The following is a 17070-nucleotide window of genomic DNA, read 5'->3' as shown; positions in this document are numbered from 1 at the left end:
AAGGCCAGATTACCGTAATGTGCACCGTTGAAAACCACCTGCAGGCTGGAGCTATTGCAGAACACAGAAGCAGGACTGCTTAAGGGGCTTCATCTGTGAGAGTTGGCAAACCCCCATGCTCTGTAAACTACATTAGCAAGTATGATTCAAGATCTTTTACTATTACTATTTAAAGCCTAAAACAATATGGAGCCAGAATCCCTGAGGAAGCAGTTATTGACCTGTGCTCCACTGTGGCAATTGTGAACAGTGGGGATTGAAAATTATAATAATTTCTAAATATAATATGATCTAATGACAACAAGTGCAGGGTGTTCTCCATCTTGGAGCAGCAGCTTTGGCCTGATCCATCATGCGCTAAGCATGAGAGTAGGTCTGTGACATTTTTTGATCTCAGGATCTTTGTGCACCCAGTTTGGTTTATGTTGTTTAGTGTCAGGTTGTTTGAAAACATAACAATCATAGAAGATAGAAAAGAGCCCCATCAAATCATATAGACAATTTTCCTGCCAACACAGGATTGCCGAAATAAGATTATTCCCCAATGCATGTTTAGTAGCATTGTGTCCCAACCAGACAGAGGGGCTTCCACCATTTTCCTTGGGAGCCAATTCTACACCCTACTAGCTTAAGTATCAGCAGGTTTTTTGATATTTCGAGCACATTTTCCTTTCTTTTAAGTATGACCAGATCTATATTGCAATTAAAGAGACTCCTGAACTAAAACACCAGATCTGACCTCATCCATTCTTCATGAATTTTGTATCCACACCTACATCTAGACCTGCAGATGCATGCATCTGATGAAGTGAGCTGTAGCTCATGAAAGTTTATGCTCAAATAAATTTGTTAGTCTCTAAGGTGCCACAAGTACTCCTTTTCTTTTTGCAGATACAGACTAACACGGCTGCTAGTCTGAAACTTGTCACTAAAATCAGTGAGACTATTCAGGGGTGGATGGACTGCAGGAGTGGGCCCTTAGCATTTTGGCTAAAGCTCAGAGAAGTCTTTGGGTATGAGGGACAGATGGGAGGAGGAAAAATGCCAAAGATAGTGGCTCTTCCCCATTTTACCCCCTCTAAAACTCCATTGAGCCCAGTTTGCATGAAGCTCTTTTTAAGGGGCCTTTGTGTCAGAGGATCAATGCCACAGAGGCAGCATTCCTCCTTTTTGCACCCACCATAAGAAATCTGCCCTAGCAACCACTCCACAAAAGCAAATGGAATGACTTAGGCCAATATTATTATTATTATTTTATTGCAAAGCCACTCCCATAGGTAGATAAAGCCTTTCTTGCATGCTGTCAAATGATTGTGTATTTAGGAGGAACGTTCTTACTGCAAATTTTTCAAACAGTGCACCTACAGGGGCAAAATCTGTTATCTGTATCACAGGTTTAAATTTGGCTGTGGTGCTATGTAAAAAAGATATGTAATGAGGTAAAAGATATTCACCCACAAATTACAAAACCAAACAATCACACTTTGTGTTCACACATATTTCCTAGGTGATATAAAGTCTGCATGTCAGGCCAGAGTCAGATGTGGTGTAAGCAGGTGCAATTTCCACTGAAGTCAATGGAACCATACGCACTTACGCCAAATCTGCATTTGGCCCATAACATTGTTAAATGGCCCAGAAAAATGATAATTTATTTTGCAAGAGCAAAGTAATCCAACAGACATAAAGAAACAAACAGAATATAAGCTGAACATAGAGCTATACAACTGAGCTTCTGAGGTAAAAAATTCCTTCTCATGGACTTTCCAACGCCAGATCTTACCATCTGGTTTCAGACACATTTCCTTAACGGTAGTGTATCAAGTAAAGGAAAAAATGTCTTATTAGTTCACGTGCAGCACTGAGATTCTGAACTACAATGATAAATAATGTACAAAGCTGAGAAAGTATAGTTCTGTTTATTCTGGGCCTCTTGTTACCAAGATGTGAGGTAAAAGGAGCAAAACACTTATCCTGCTAAATTTGTGGAGCTGACAACTATACTGGCATGGCAAGAACTAAGACAGCTGAGACAATCAGCTAGCCAAACATACTACATGCCTGCCAGTCATCTGCAGTCTTAGTTCACTAAGGCTCTTTTCATAGGAGAGATTCCATGTACCAACACATTGCAGACACAAAGCCATTTCTAGGATGTCATTCCCTTGCTGTTATTTTACATGTCCTTCTCAAAATCTTCAAAGTCTATTTTTAACATATTTTTATTAAAACTTTTTATCACTTATTCAAAAGAATGTTTGAATCACCACTCGCAGCCCCACTGTCTAATGACTGCCGACTTGCTGAAAAAAAGGAGGCAAGGGAAGCTTTGCTTTGTCAGGAGGAGAGGGGGAAAGAAAATAAAGAGAAATCGGCCTAGCTTCAAAGGGCGCATTTCCATAATTGCCCTGTAACTTTGGCAAAATAAATCTGAAGGGCTGAGAAAAGCGCAATCTCTCAGATGAGTGCACTACAAAAGCCCTAGAGATTCCCCAGTCCCACTTGTTACTATTCTAATTCAGTGAGAGAATTCAGTTCCCTAACCTCAGTAACAAAAGCCATGAAATCACTGTCCTCCCATTCCGCTGGCCTATTCCTAAAGAATAAGACCTTATCCAGCCTTTGTCTCCAGCCTGCCCACTAACATTCAGTTAAAAAAAAATTAGAATAGCATTAAGAATCAGAAGAGCTGCTAGAGGTGAAAAGAGAGAGAGAGAGAGAGCAAGCGATTCCCCCAATCTTGGTTTCCTCTTTCAAAAGATTTGCTGAAATCTGTTCTCACATAATAAATGACAAACCTATCCTTTTTGCTTCCTTTAACATAACATTAGCCACTTTTTTTTTCTTTTTTAGACTCACCGACCTAAACGTGCGTTGCTTGCCTGCTAAACTTCTGGGATAAAACAATCATAGCACAATTCTTTTGTTTGTTTTGCTTAAATCTAACATCTTCAGTAAACGCTGTCCAAATGGTTTCATTTTTGTTCAAGGCATGATGTCATCGTTCCAAATAAATAATAGTAATAATAACTTAAATAAGCTTTGAGAAAAGACTGTTTAAATGTGACTTTTTATGAGGTTGTCTGTGTTTGCTGGTCCTTCAAGCCACACCTTATATAATGCTAGAGTGAAAAAAATTCACTAAGGCATGTGAATAGTAGGCCTTTTACAGCAAAGGCCCAATCACCCATCATTTGGCTTCTCTCTGACTTTATTTTCTCAATAAGACAAGCTTTTGTGGTGATGTTCAGTATGGACAAGCAGGATAGCCTTATAAAGGGATTTAGAAGTGTACACAAAGGGCTGCGGCAGCATCAAAGCCAGCCCAGCAGCACAATAGAGATGACATTTTTACATCCCAGGGCTTGGGCGGGCATTGCCTGAATACTCTGTCCATAGAGGTGTCAGTAAACAATGAGTAAACTGGGAAAGGGGTGAAAACACAAGTCAAAATCTTTTTATTGGAGTCCCCTACGCATTCATTGGGCAGTTTTAGCTCTGTATTTGAAAGCTCTTCCATTTACTTACTCTCCAGACTCTCCTATTTAACTAACTGACTGATGATGGCTCCATTTTGATATCCGAAAGAAAAGAATAGGACATTCTTACTAGACTAAATATATTAATCCACAAGGTTTAACTGCATTTTGTTTGCAATGAACAAAATATTATCCCCCTTGTCTTTTTCGTAGAGAGCTTAGAGATTTTTTTTTAAAAATCATATATTACAAAAACAGCATCCATACCCTTGGCACAGATTATACTTTAGATGCTGATAAGTGAAAGCATTTTGAAATTTAATTTAGTTTTCTCCATTTATGCACGTTACTTTTTTTTTGATTGTGAAAACAGACTAGTCTGTTTCACTTTTTATTCTAGCCAGTTTCACTTCCAGTTTCTCATGTATTAGCATAAGGCTGCAATGTGGTGGGTGCAGAACCTGCAGGGAAAAGTTTAAAACCAAAGGGTCACATCTTTGTTACTTTGTTCAAGAAAGCAGTCCTGTTGACTTCAGTAGGTATAACATGAAAGCTGGCTTTGACTGAAAACTTGTTTCCACTGATTTTCGTTTTTCAATTTCATGAAACTATTTCTATTAATATTAGTTTATTCATTTAATTGATTAAACAAAACCTAAATGTTGAGCCTAAATTTCCTGACGGTCTCGTTCAATAATTAGTGCACTGCGCAGATACAAAATTTGTATCTGCATCCAATCCGCACTTTGCAAACATGGGCTGTGGATATAAAGCAGATACCCACAGATTTGCAGGGCTCTAGCTATAAAATTTGGATCTGCATTCCTCCGCGATCCACTGACATGGCTATCTGCAGATTTGCAGGGCTCTATTAATAAATAATACCTTGTACATACACATACACACCTGCTGTCCTACAACATTTCTTAAATACATGTTCATATTAAATTATTGGGAAGGGGCTAATCACTTATTAATGGCAGCAAATCAGTACGAAGGAGCTTACTGTTTATATCTAATTTCATTTAACATATATATTTTATACATATCACATTAACTGTTTCTTATGGAGCTTGCAGTAGTATTTAGGATTATTTATGTGGATATGGATCATGTCAATTATTGTGTATCTGGTGTGTTACACTAATAATTATTAATGAATTAAATTCAGTGGTGCTCACATATTTTCTACAGAGATGACCATATTCCTTTTTCACTGTTTTGCTTGAAAATACATTTAGTGATAAGATGTTAATATATTAGAACCTTAGTTTCATGCATAGCTAGTAAGTAATTTTATTCCAGACTGGCTAGCTGGCCTACTGACATGCATTTCCACAACTGCTAAAAATAATGAGGAATCCAAGTGACACACCGTTATGGCTAGGAGTGCCATCACATCCCTTGACCTAATTGATCATGCCTATACACCTTAGAGTGCTTTGCATAACCAACTTAGACAGCAGGAACATTTTCAGCCAGATTGATTGACATATTTTATTTCAAACTTAAGCTTAATCATGACCAAGAATGATTCATTTATACCTTTCAAACTTTAGGAATTGACACAGAAGACAACTAAGCTGCAGGCTCTAGCTTAAGCAATGGAACAATCATAAGTAGGTTAATAAACTATATTAATATATAGGGTTTTTTTGCTCATAACTGCTGAGGCTGATGTAATAAAATGGATTAATTAAGTGGTGGCAGAGTTACTTTCTTTTATACAATCTGTGTCAAACTAAATTTTTGCATAGAAGATTTTGTCCTAAATCACTCCTCTACTGAACATCTGTGTGAATAATTGTATCTAGAATCTTGCAAATGTACTGTGTCATACCTTTGATTTCTATAAAGCAGGTGGCCAATATTTTATAAAGCAGGTGGTTCACAGCAACAGCCAAACTGATTCTCAGGCTTAGACTCTTGGATATTTAAGGCATAAAACATCTTCAAATGAATATCAGAGCTTTCCATCTGAGTTGCCTAAAACAACGAGAATAAAGCTCCTAAAATAGACTGTACTAAAAGTGCTATTTCCAATGTGTTTGTCTGTGACTGCTCTCTGCCGAGAATGTCCTGTAGCACTTTTTAACCATATTCTCTAGTGTGTCAGCAAAGAGACTCCATCAGAGTATTTAACATTGCTGGGAGCAAAGGAATAAAGTGGAGTCACTGTTGATTATTGCTCATTAGCCACAAGGACACCCACTTAACACGTGAATAAATGAATGACACCATGTCCTAATGGAAATGGCCTCAATGTACCTTTAAGCAAAATGTTGTTTAATATCTTCCATTTGCTGAACAGTAAAGAGGCCTGTTGGACATTCATAGTTAGCAAGCAGCCATTGTTGCTTTGTTCCCATTTCAGCATTTAATGAAAGATTTTGTCTTAATTATATACCACACTTTTAAATACCAGTTTCCTAAAAACCCAAATGGCAGCATATCCTCTTCCCAATCTGCAGATTCAGACTGTTTTGTTAAAGGGTTAACATACAAATGAATATTTAAGAGGTGCATGTTACTCCTTATTCTGCTTTATATTCAAACCTATGTAAAATAAGAACCTGTGATATCTTTATTGGTTTTCTTAGATAAAATTCAATCCGGGTATAAGCCTTAATTTGTTGTATCCATTTGTTAACAGGGAAGATAACACTTTCAAAAGTACTTGATTAGGGCTCACTTTGATTTGTATCTTGTTATGGCTTCCAGGACAGATTGTATTATTGTTTTGTTTCACTCATATTTCTCATCAGTCATAAAAAAGAGTATTTTAAACTTGTAAATATTAGCCATGAAGGTAAACTGCATAGTCTGAATTGCATTTTGAAAATTGCCATGCCTGAGCATACGTTGGAAAACATAAATCATCACAGATCAGAGAGATATTAATAACGGGAAACCCTATAGAAACAGTCAAAAATGAGACTGTTAGCCTGCAAATCACTGAAGCAATAACTTATTTAATTCAAGACTTATTTTTCTTTTTTAAAGTTTGCCCAATTTATCCAAATAAAACAGCTGCAGATTAAATATCAAGGCTGGTAATCATATTATCGTATTAGAGACTGTGACATTAATATTGTGATTTACTGATCCAGTACTGTGACAGAATGTATTCTTTCTGCTGGGATAAAATGGGGCTGAACTGTCCAAGAAGTATAAAAAGCAAGGCTATAAGCTAACATGAAAGGTGTCATTTTTATTTTTAAGGTATATGCTGATTCTAGATAGCAGAAAAGGAGGTTTGTTTTGTTTTTAAAATAATCTTTTCCTTCCCACTTTCTGTTTGTCTGCAAAATGGTTAAGTAGGCTGAGAGGAAGCAGTGTGCTGAAGACAACTCACTGATACTTCTGAGTTCAGAGAAGCTTTCCCCTCTCCTATCAAAAGTCCATGACAGGCACTTTGGCTGCAATGAATGGTGAGCATTACATGGCTTGCTTAACTCTAAGAGCTGTTTTCTAATAGGCCCAGCTAGAAGTTGGTTTGACAACTTGGAAGTATTCTCCTGCCATCTCCTTCCTGTGTGACTTCCTCCATCCTTGCCCCATGGAGAAAGGGAGTGAGCAAGAGATGATTACATCAATCAGTGTCAGGCCTGGGCACTGTGATTTATGAATATGCATAATGAGTTCTCACCTTTGAGAAGGACTAGCGAGGAGGATAATTGATTAGACAGAAGAGAGCAGTCTAGAAAGAGAGACTGAGAGAGAGAGTGGAGGGAGAGAAAGACAGGGAGGCCTTGCTAAGAGGTCTCAAGCAGTCCTGACTCGAGTTCCAGTAAACCGTGACAATGAGTGAAGGATCTTTCCAAATATGTAAGTGGGATTTTGAATGTCTCCCTGCAACATGCACTGCACAATCTTTGCTCAAAAAAATCAATGGGCGTCTCCTCCACCTTAGGGGAGGAATGACAGGACCTATGGACTCCTCCAGGCTGCCCGCACCACCCATTCAATAGAACTCCCACTCTGAGGAGGACAAATCTCCACTGCTCCAGCAACTCCAGTCTAGAAGATGAAAGGGTGGAAGGAAACTGCTTCTGGCTCTCTCCCTCACTCCCCACCCTGGAAATCTTGTGTGTGATTAACCTTTTCCCCGCAAGAAACTGAGGAAGAGAAGCTGGGAAATAAAGTACAGCAACTTGGGTTCCATTTACATGAAAGACAACCTCCTGGTATACACACCCACCCAAGGAGTTTGCTCATCTGTAGTAATGACACACTAGGCTGCTGGGGTTGCACAGACACCAAGGGCTGCAGAGAGAAAACCTATTTATTTCCTGAGCGATTGGTGCTGGGAGACCACATTTTTTGAAAGAAAGAGGCTAAAACGCACAGATTACAAATTGCTAAACTTTCTGGGCCCCCTCTGCCTGCCTCTGTGTGTGCTTGAGCCTGCTCCATTGCAGTGATTATTAGCACAAGCTCAGGGATTTGTACACACACGTACAATTCAAGGTATAGTCACTCCACTGTTCAGCAACAATAACACACGCCTGGCAGTTGGAATACCAATCATGAAATTTGAGGGGGAAAGGGGGAGGGACAAAAAACTTACTGCTTACAAATGTCTAGGATTTAAAATGTAGTTTAGCGGCCTACTGCAACCAAATCCTATAAATAATACATTTCTATCACTATGACCTCAAAATGTCAATACTGCACACCCCTGCACATTTGCATATCTTGCACTGTCTAAACTTGAAGCATGTCAGCTATGTGCTTCTGTTTGTACTTTAACTTTCATTTTAACTCTTGCCTCTGAGCACCTAGCACCCTTCTTCCCCTATGGCTGGTCCCCGAAATAAGAAAGGCACCAACCATTTAATCACCACCTCCAAAATTCTGCCACTTCCAGTGTGAGTAAAAAAATTATAGAGGGAAGGTAGCAAGAGCCTCTAAACACAAGCTGGCATGAACTGTCCTGCTGCTTATACAGCCCAAGTTGTTAATCTCAATAGTTTGTTAGCTCCAATATGACGTGTCATTTTCAACACAGCCCTGCTCGACCTCATTACAGACTTTACTTTAGCTTTTAACATTCAATAATTGCTCACATGTAATTTTGGAAGCTAACAGGGGAAAAGAAAGGGGGAAAACAAAGGCCTGGGCTGGTTTTAATTTGATTGTAGTGATTTCACTAAGTCTAAAGCAAAGGGGTCAGCCTCTAGAATGTGTCTGCTTTAATTTTCTTAATGAGAAAAGACAAATGCAGGAGGAAGTCCTCCCCCTCTGAAGCCCTGGCTCCTTTCAGGTTGCAGACATGATTTTCCCAGCACTCTCAAGTTGGCAGGTAGAATTGAAGTGACTCTAAGCGTTTTGACCTCTTACAGATCTGACCAATTTTCAGCACTTTGCCAAGGAAATGAAGCTAAAAGTTGTCGACGCTGCAACTAGCCATCAGCTTAAAATGTAATTTGCAAAGTTGTAGCTATTTTAATTAAAACCAAATTGGGGAGGAGCTCAGTAGCTCCCTGCCTTTTGAGAGTGTGTTTTAGATTAGGCATAACAAAACCCCAGTTTTAGTTGGGTGAACCCCATCCTTTCACTGTGCAGGTTTTGCAACACTCTCCCCGATCAAAGTAACAGTTCATTAGAAAATTCTTTGCTCTAAATTCTCCTGACTAGGGCTGCAGCTCCTTTCTGCACTTGTATTCAAACCCAAATATTGGTGTGTTCCTTTTAAAACCCAGGCCCTGCTCCAAAGCCCACGGAAATCGGTGAAAAAAAGACGCCCGTTGACTTCACTGAGCTCTAACAGGCTCAGGCTCTAACAGCTTTGCATATGATATATACAGAGAGCTATATCACCCATATGCTATGAATTCATCCCATCAATAACTTATTCACATGGGCCAGTAAGTTTTACTACTCCTGCCGCAGGGCAGCGTCACAAAAAAATTTAACCATACCAAATATTAATTATTGTCATTATTTTACTGCTGGCAGAAGACAAACCGTCTTTATTTTAAATATTATCATGTAAAAGAGTAGCCGGGACTATCTCCAATTCCTTAAAGGTCTAAGTAGCACGTAAAAAGCCACGTTTGCTCAAAACAGAAGCCCACCAAGAACTGCACAAAGAAGGAGGTCAAACCAAAGCGACAAAGAAGACCCCTCCTCCTCGTCCCCCTTTCTGTTGTTGTTTTGCTGCCATTGACCTTGCTCTGTAGATCGTTTCCTACATAAGCAGTTAAATCCAAGAGACAGAATGCAACACTCTTCTCTAGTCTGACTTCTATGACTTTGAGGCTCTCGAAAGTTTTCTTTAAATCAAATCCTCCCTTACTCCATGATTCAACTTCCACTTGTCGGTGCGGGGGGGGAGAGGGCAGCAACAGCTAACATCCAGTAATAATGTCCTTGGGGGGAGGGGGAGTCATAGATCATATTTGAGCTGCTCCCAGATAGCCCTTGCTCACCTAGTGAAAGGGTCTCCAGACTCACGCCTCCCCACCCCCTTCTACTTTTCCTCAGGGGATTTTTAAATCACCCTCCCCTCCCCAGCCCCAAGTCTACACCTGTAACTTACATGGGCATTGGTTTTGGAAGCCAAACCAGCTCTGATTCTTAAAGAAATAAATAACCGCCAGACCCTTAAAAGAAAAACTGTGAGAGCAAGACAAAAGAAGACAGGAAAAGAAACGATTTTTAAAAGAGAAAAATGTTGCCAGTTGGTGTTGGGGTGGGAAGAGGGCGAGGTAATTGTAGAGGTATAATTTTTCAAGGGTGCCTGCAGGAGAGAAAGGGTGTTTTCCTCCTGTAGAGGGCGTTCCAGTTCCAGATTTCAACCATTCCCTGGGCTCATTACAACGAAGACACCCCTTCCCCCTATCACTTTCTGGGAAAGGCCTTTATCAATAGAAAGGGTAGCCGACTAAATGTAATAGAATTGTGTAAAATAGCGATCCAGCCTTCCTCAGATCCCGGCACAGCTTCCATCCAGAGCTCACGCCGAGTTTGCCCAGCCTCTGAAACAGGCTTTGCTCTTGATTCCTTTAGCTTTCGCCTTGGCAATCCCCTCACACACACACACTTCCCCACTGGGGCTATACCCACAAAAATACACCCCGAAAAGGCGAGCCTGCCGTCGGAGCTTTGCCAGGAATGAGCCGTGGTCAGGCACAAAGGTTCCTTTGTTTTTTTTTTCTTCTTTTTTTTGCAAATAACTGAAGAGGGCTCCTGTTTCTGTAGGGGTTTCCCCGCAGCTCTGGCTCCTAAATCTCGCCCCCGATTAAAAGGAGACCCCCGAAAGGAATTCGGTGTTCGCCCCAACCATGGAATTTCAGCGTCTCCCCTGCCAGAGACCCGAGAAACAAATACCTCTCCGCAACCCTGCCTTTCCTCCGCCGCGTTCACACGGTTTCCCCTATCATTCCCCCCCCCCCCCCCCCCCCCGCCCTTTATCCTGTATTTTACCACTCGATCCTATACCCCCAAACTCCCTCCGCCTTCCAGGGAAGTTCTGAGCAGACAAGACACACAGACGCGGCAGAAACTAGCCTATTTTAAATCCCCCAAGCCACCTTTTCAGGCTTACAAACAGAAGGGGGGAAGTAACGCCATTGGTGGCGGAAGAGAATGTAGTCAAAGTGGCAACAGTTTATTTATTAGCCAAAATATATACTTTCTTGTACAATTTGGTTCACACATATGTACATTTTTACTGTATATACAAAAAAAAATCGAGACACCTAATTCTCACTGGACTTCCAAAAAAACCTCACGAACTCAGCTAATCCAGATGATAGTAAAGAAGCGGTTTCTTTTCTTTCTTTCTTTCTCTCTCCATTTTTTTTTTTAAATTTTAATATACGGACATGCTTACAAGTTGTAACTATACAGAGTTTTTTTGTTGTTGTTTTTGTTGGTTTTTTTTTACACAATCATTACAATATTAATAATAATAATAAAAATTAACTATGAGGATGACAACGCTGATAGAACCATAGCTGCATCAAGTTGGTTCTGGGGCCTGGAAAAAAATGACACAGAAGAAATATTTAATAGGATTTCTGTTCAGGTTTAGTTGGCACAGTGAGTTTTAACTTTAGATAGCATTTAGTTGTGTTGAATAAAAATATTTAAATATAAATATTAAAAATGTCTATAGACTATTTATACCCATTTGCAATTAGCTGTGATACAGGATGGGCCCAAGCTTTTCCCCCCCGCAAAAGTGTCATTGACTCGAGTGGGAGTTATGCCTGAATGAGGCTAGACTGAAGTTTCTCGTATCCCAACCACCCTTCCAATAGCTTCTGCTACTGTTCACTGAATTCCCCCTTTGTTTTTATCCAGGCCTGATTTTTACCTGCACTATTTAAGGGATGAGGACTATGATAACTATTCCTGCTGCCTGGCCTATTTATTTTAACACAAACAAAAACAGCAAGCCCACAGATCAAGACGTGCCGAATGCAACTTTGCATTGCACAAGAGGTTTGCAAAGTCTCGAACGCTGAATTGAAAAGTCAACAATACTTAACTGATCATAACACCCCACAAACCACTCCGGGGAAGCAAAAGCTGCTTCCTTATGACTAGATACTGTAAAGGGAACGAAAGTAGCAGAGAAAATGATCTATTTACAATTCCATTCCACTCTCTCTCTATATATATATCCATAGGAGACTGAGGAAGTAATCTCTTACCGCCTCTGAACTGGCTGGAAAGCTGTCTTTATTAACTTTTTCTCTACTTCCAAGGCACTAGATCGATCTAAAAACAGAAGAAAAAATGTTCCTTTTTAAAACCCCTCTCTTCCCCCCCGCCCATCCCCGAATTAAGCCGCTGGGGATAACACTGTTGCTTGGGAAGTTTCAAATAGGGGGGAAGGATTGGTTTGCTGTAGAAATGACTGCGAAGTACTGAAGCAAGTCTCAGGGCCAGTCTTCCCCATAAAAGAGTTCCAAGCGATGTCCATTTTAGCAGCAACAACAACAAAAATCTCCGTTGGTGGCAAGTCATTATTTTTACGAAATAAATAACGTCGCCGTGTTACATTCAACAGGAACTAGCAACCGCCTATTTGTTCTCTTCCACGTGAAACGCAGTAAGTGACTATATCGTGACTGACAACTATACAACGCAGACTTGTGGGTCACTGCAGAGCACCACACTTAATGCTAAATGAGAAGTAGACGGTGTTCAAAAAATAACCAACACACGCAACAGCATCGAAAACTAGCCCTGAAATATAACTGGCCCCGCTAGCCAAGCGAGAAGAATTTTACCATTAAAAACAAAGAAGATATATATTGACCAATTATCATTTTTCTATTCAGTCCCCCCCGACCCCTTTCTTGGGCTGCTAGTAATTTGGAAGAGTTGGGATTTTAAGCATTGGGGTCGTTCCACTTTTTTTTAAATAACCATTTCACTGCTTCTGGGTTGATGGGTCCACCCACCCCTCCGTTTAGCGGCTCCGAGATGAGTCAAAGGGATCAAAAATCTGTAACCACTTCAGCCCAAAAGGGAAGGGGGGGGGGAGAATTCAGCAAGGGAGAGTGGCAGGAGGGGAGTTTCTCTGCCCGCAGGATGGGGTGGGCCTCTCCAGCTCTGCCCCTCCACCTCTCCCCACACTCTGCCCCCCACAGCCCAGGTCCAGGAGACCCCCCTTAGCCATCACCTGTTCCAGCGGACTCCGTGCTCTGAGCCTGGTCGGCGGGTCTGGAGAAGGCAGCGATGGCTGCAGCGCCGGGGGTGGCCCCGAGTCCCAGCAGGTGGGGAGTGTTCAGTAAGGTGAGCGGGTGCGGGTGGTGGTGGTGGGCCGAGAAAGCCCGGCTGGTCCAGTTGGGAAACTTGCCCAGCGGACAGGAGGAGACGAGTCTGTGGGGCGGAGGCGGAGCCAGCGGCAGGCTCTGGGGGGCCGCCGCTGGGGGGGAGCAGCCGCTGCCGCCCCCGGGGGACTTGCGGGGGTTGTCCGGGCTGGTGGCCGTCTCAGCCAGGGACCAGATCTTGGGCTTCTGCCCCGCGCTGGCTAAGCTGCCCTCCGTCGGGGGCGAGGCCGGGGCGGGCGGGGAGAGGCGGTGCTGCTGGCGGGGCAGCTTGAGGGGCTCCGGCAGCCCCCCGGCCGGCGGGTGGGGGCGCTCCCCCTCCATGGCCTTGAGGAAGCGCTCCTCGGAGCCGGGCAAGTCCTCGAAGCCCTCGGAGCCTTCGGAGTCCGTCTTGGAGTCGGAGTGCAGCAGGTCCGGGTCCTCCTCCAGCTCGTCCTTGTGGCTCTCCATGTGCTCCGTGTCGATGTTCTCCAGGTCGATCTCCTCCTCGTCCTCCCGCTTGTCCTCTTCCCCCTCGTGGTCGCTCCCGTAGGAGTTGCCTTCCTCGTCCGTCCGGCTGCGGGGCGCCCAGGTCATTTTATTCTCCTTTTTGAGCCTCCTCCGGGCGTTGGCGAACCAGGTGGAGACCTGGGTGAGGGTCATTTTGGTGATGATGGCCAGCATGATCTTCTCGCCCTTGGTGGGGTAGGGGTTCTTGCGGTGCTCGTTCAGCCAGGCCTTGAGGGTGCTGGTGCTCTCCCGGGTGGCGTTCTTGGGCCGGGACGGGTCCCCGAACTGGTACTGCCCATAGGGGTAGAAAGCGGGGTGGTGGTGAGGGAAGGCCGGGTGCTGGACGCCGGGGCTGTCCTTCAGCTCGTACTGGGCACCCTAGAGCCAGCGGGGAGAAGGAGAGAGAGAGGTTTCAGCGGTGGGGGGGGGGGAGAATAGGGCTCTGGCTGGTTGTCCCCTCCCCGGGGTGTCCCGGGCCACTGGGGGGGAGGGGGGCTTTCTTCCCTGGGCAGGCATGCGGCGAGCCCCCGCCAGGGCTGGGGGGGGAAGGGGGGCGGCGGGGAAGCGCCGTATGATTTTGCAGACAGGAGGGAAAGGGGCCGGGAGCGGGCAGGTCTCTCCCTGGCTGTGAAGGCAGCGCGCCGAGCGGCCCGGTTTGCCGGGTGCAGTCCCCCGCCGAGCGGGACACCCCGACCTGCCTTTGCAGCCCCACTTTGCAACTTCGCACACGCTTTTATAAAAATGGGCGCCGGGGCAGGCGCGCACCACACACACACACCCCCTCTGAAACAACAACAACGCAGCCAGCCAGTGCCGCGGCCCCCGTCGTGTGACGTGCTGTTTATAAAACACTTCTAAAGCCTTTCGCAGACCCCTAAGAGCACAAGCCGAAACTGTCAATCAAAATCTCTCCCGGCAGAAATTCAACCAGGCCCCTCTCTCGGTGCGTGGATCTTTCTCGGTTCCCAGCAGTTCCCACCGCAGGCGGATTGTCACCCCTCTCAAACCTGCCCGGGCGCAGCAAGAACCAACAAGCCCCCACTTGTGTTTGTTTAAAGTTCTTAACCCTGCCACCCCCTTCACCTGCCTCACTTTTAACTGGCCACCAAAAAAAAAAAAAAAATAAAAATAGATCACTCATTGTTCTTCTCCTTAATCATTAAAAATCCTGCCAACGTGCAAACGTGTCCTTAACTCGGTATTTCTTGTCCCGGCTTCACACAAACAGAAAGCAATGTAAAAAAAACAAACAAACCACCACCAAAACCCCCCCACCCCAAAACCTTCCTTCCCCCCTCTCTCCTCTCCCCCCCCCCACCCCATGGAAAAAATTAGATCCAGGTGAAGATGTTCGCTTGGTTAGAAAACAATCTGGGGCTTTCTAAGGCGCCAGGAAGGCAGGCAAGTCGGATTTCCTTGGAAAGATTCGGTCCAGTTCTCCGCTCCTGCTCGTGCCAATCGCTCCTCCGCAAAGGCCAAAGCCGAAAAACCACAAACGAGCCCCCTCAAGGCAGAGGGGGAGCCGGGGGGCATGGGGGTGGGGGTGGAGGATGCGGACGGAGATGGGGGGGGGGTGGTCTGTGCGGCTCTTACCAGCTGCGGGAAGATGGGGAGCTCGGCGGTGTAAGGCAGGAAAGCACCATATCCTTGAGCAGCCGCGGCGGCGGCGTAAGGCGCTCCGTACATGGAGGATAACACATTAGAGAGAGTCCCGGACGGGGTGAGCTCTGTCCCGCTTCGAGCGCTGCCGCTCCCCTGGCGCTCAGAGGGGTAAATCGGCCTGATATACTGGTAGCCCAGCTGGGGGAAAGACATGGTGGGCAGAGGGGGTAGGGGAGGGGGGGGAAGGAGGAGGAGGGGGGGAGAAAAAAAAGGAGAGAAAGGAGAGAAAGTAGAAGGGCTGGTAGAAGAGGAGGGAGCTGGCTCGCTCGCCCTTGCTGGCTGTCTGCACTTTTCAGTGCCTCCCGCAAACTCTTGCAGACATGGGTGGGGAGGGGAGGGGGAGAGAGGGGTGTTGGAGAGGCCGTGAGCTTCCTCCTCTCTCTCTCCGGCCGCTGCTGTACACGATCCGATCGCTTCTTTCTTCTCTCACTTTTCCTATTGATCTGAGTGGACTCAGGTCAGGTCCTAACAGATTGCCGGAGATTATTGGGACTCTGGGCTCTGATTGACATTTCTAGTCTCTCGCAAGCCCCTCCTATTTCTTTTAAGTCTCTCTCTCTCTCTCTCCTGCCCAGAGCTCTCTCTCTGGGTTTGTCACTAGCTTTTTTTTTTTCCTCCCCTTCTCTAAATCTGTTTACTGACGTCGCGATCTTTTATTTGAGTTGCTTTCAAATCTCGTTTTAGCAATCGCCAATCAGTTCTGTGTTTTACAAAGGTTTAAACCCTGCCCTACGGTTTTATGATTTATATATGTATTATATACAGATAAATATACACAATTATATTTTCATAGCCCCCTTGTTCCCCCCCCCCGAAATAAAAGAAATAGGAAGCTGTTGGAAAATTACACGCAGGAAAGAGAACAAAAAGTTATGTTTCCTTGCAGAATTTTACGTTTACAACCTTATCTAGTGTAGGTTCATATTTGTTTTCTTTATTAAGATATTCCCTCCCCCTACTCCTCCCTTTTTCCCCGGCCCTAGCATGGGTTACATCGCCTAATATAGATTTAAAGTCTATTAGATTTTTTAATTTGCATTTCCAGAGCCAGTTTGAAATTTCCTAATACTGAACCTTTAAGGAGTTCTCTACATTTTGTCTGGCCTAACAGTGGGCAGATACAGTGAAAAAGCTAAGTTAATTTTCTTCCTAATAAGAGACTTCAAAGAGTTGTAGGGTCACAATTTTACATCAAAGGCAGAAAAGAAGGCAAATTAAAATCCTAACAAAGAAGAGACGGGAGCAGCCCTCTGGGCCATTAGTAAATAAGTGGTGTGAAAAAAGGGACAATGACAGGCACTGGAATTAAACTAATTAACACCTTTTTGTCTTGGTGCGAAATCTCTAATTAGGAAATTTATGATCATTTTGCTTATTCCCTCTGTTCTGAATCACGACACGTGCAGCCTTACCTGGGACATAGAACAATTGCCCTGGGTATAGTGGCATGTTTTAAAGAGTTCCTGGGAGCAAGTCCCAAATATGTTGTAATTACTGTATACCCTTATTTTATGATCAACACAGTGTGATATACTGGTTTTTCTGAAACCACAGTGTGGGTTGTAATTTTAGCGTTTTAAGAGGAGTTAAAACGCATTTAAGACAAAGTGGGTGTCTTGGAAGAAAAGGTGTACCCTGACTTGCTACCG

General features: G+C 43.9%; 1 protein-coding gene across 1 annotated transcript; it reads right to left on the bottom strand.

Moving 5' to 3' along the window:
- Positions 1–11098: 11098 nt before the first annotated feature.
- On the bottom strand, positions 11099–15574 carry IRX3 (iroquois homeobox 3). Its single transcript, XM_077831141.1, has 4 exons — positions 15353–15574; positions 13123–14137; positions 12146–12212; positions 11099–11466 (listed from the first exon to the last, which is right to left on the bottom strand). The coding sequence occupies exons 1-4, from the start codon at positions 15572–15574 to the stop codon at positions 11412–11414; spliced, it is 1359 nt and encodes a 452-aa protein (XP_077687267.1). The 3' UTR covers positions 11099–11411.
- Positions 15575–17070: the final 1496 nt, after the last annotated feature.

Source organism: Eretmochelys imbricata, chromosome 12, assembly GCF_965152235.1.
Source record: "Eretmochelys imbricata isolate rEreImb1 chromosome 12, rEreImb1.hap1, whole genome shotgun sequence".
Classification (NCBI taxonomy): Eukaryota; Metazoa; Chordata; order Testudines; family Cheloniidae; genus Eretmochelys; species Eretmochelys imbricata.
This window is presented reverse-complemented; position numbering and strand designations above follow the sequence as displayed.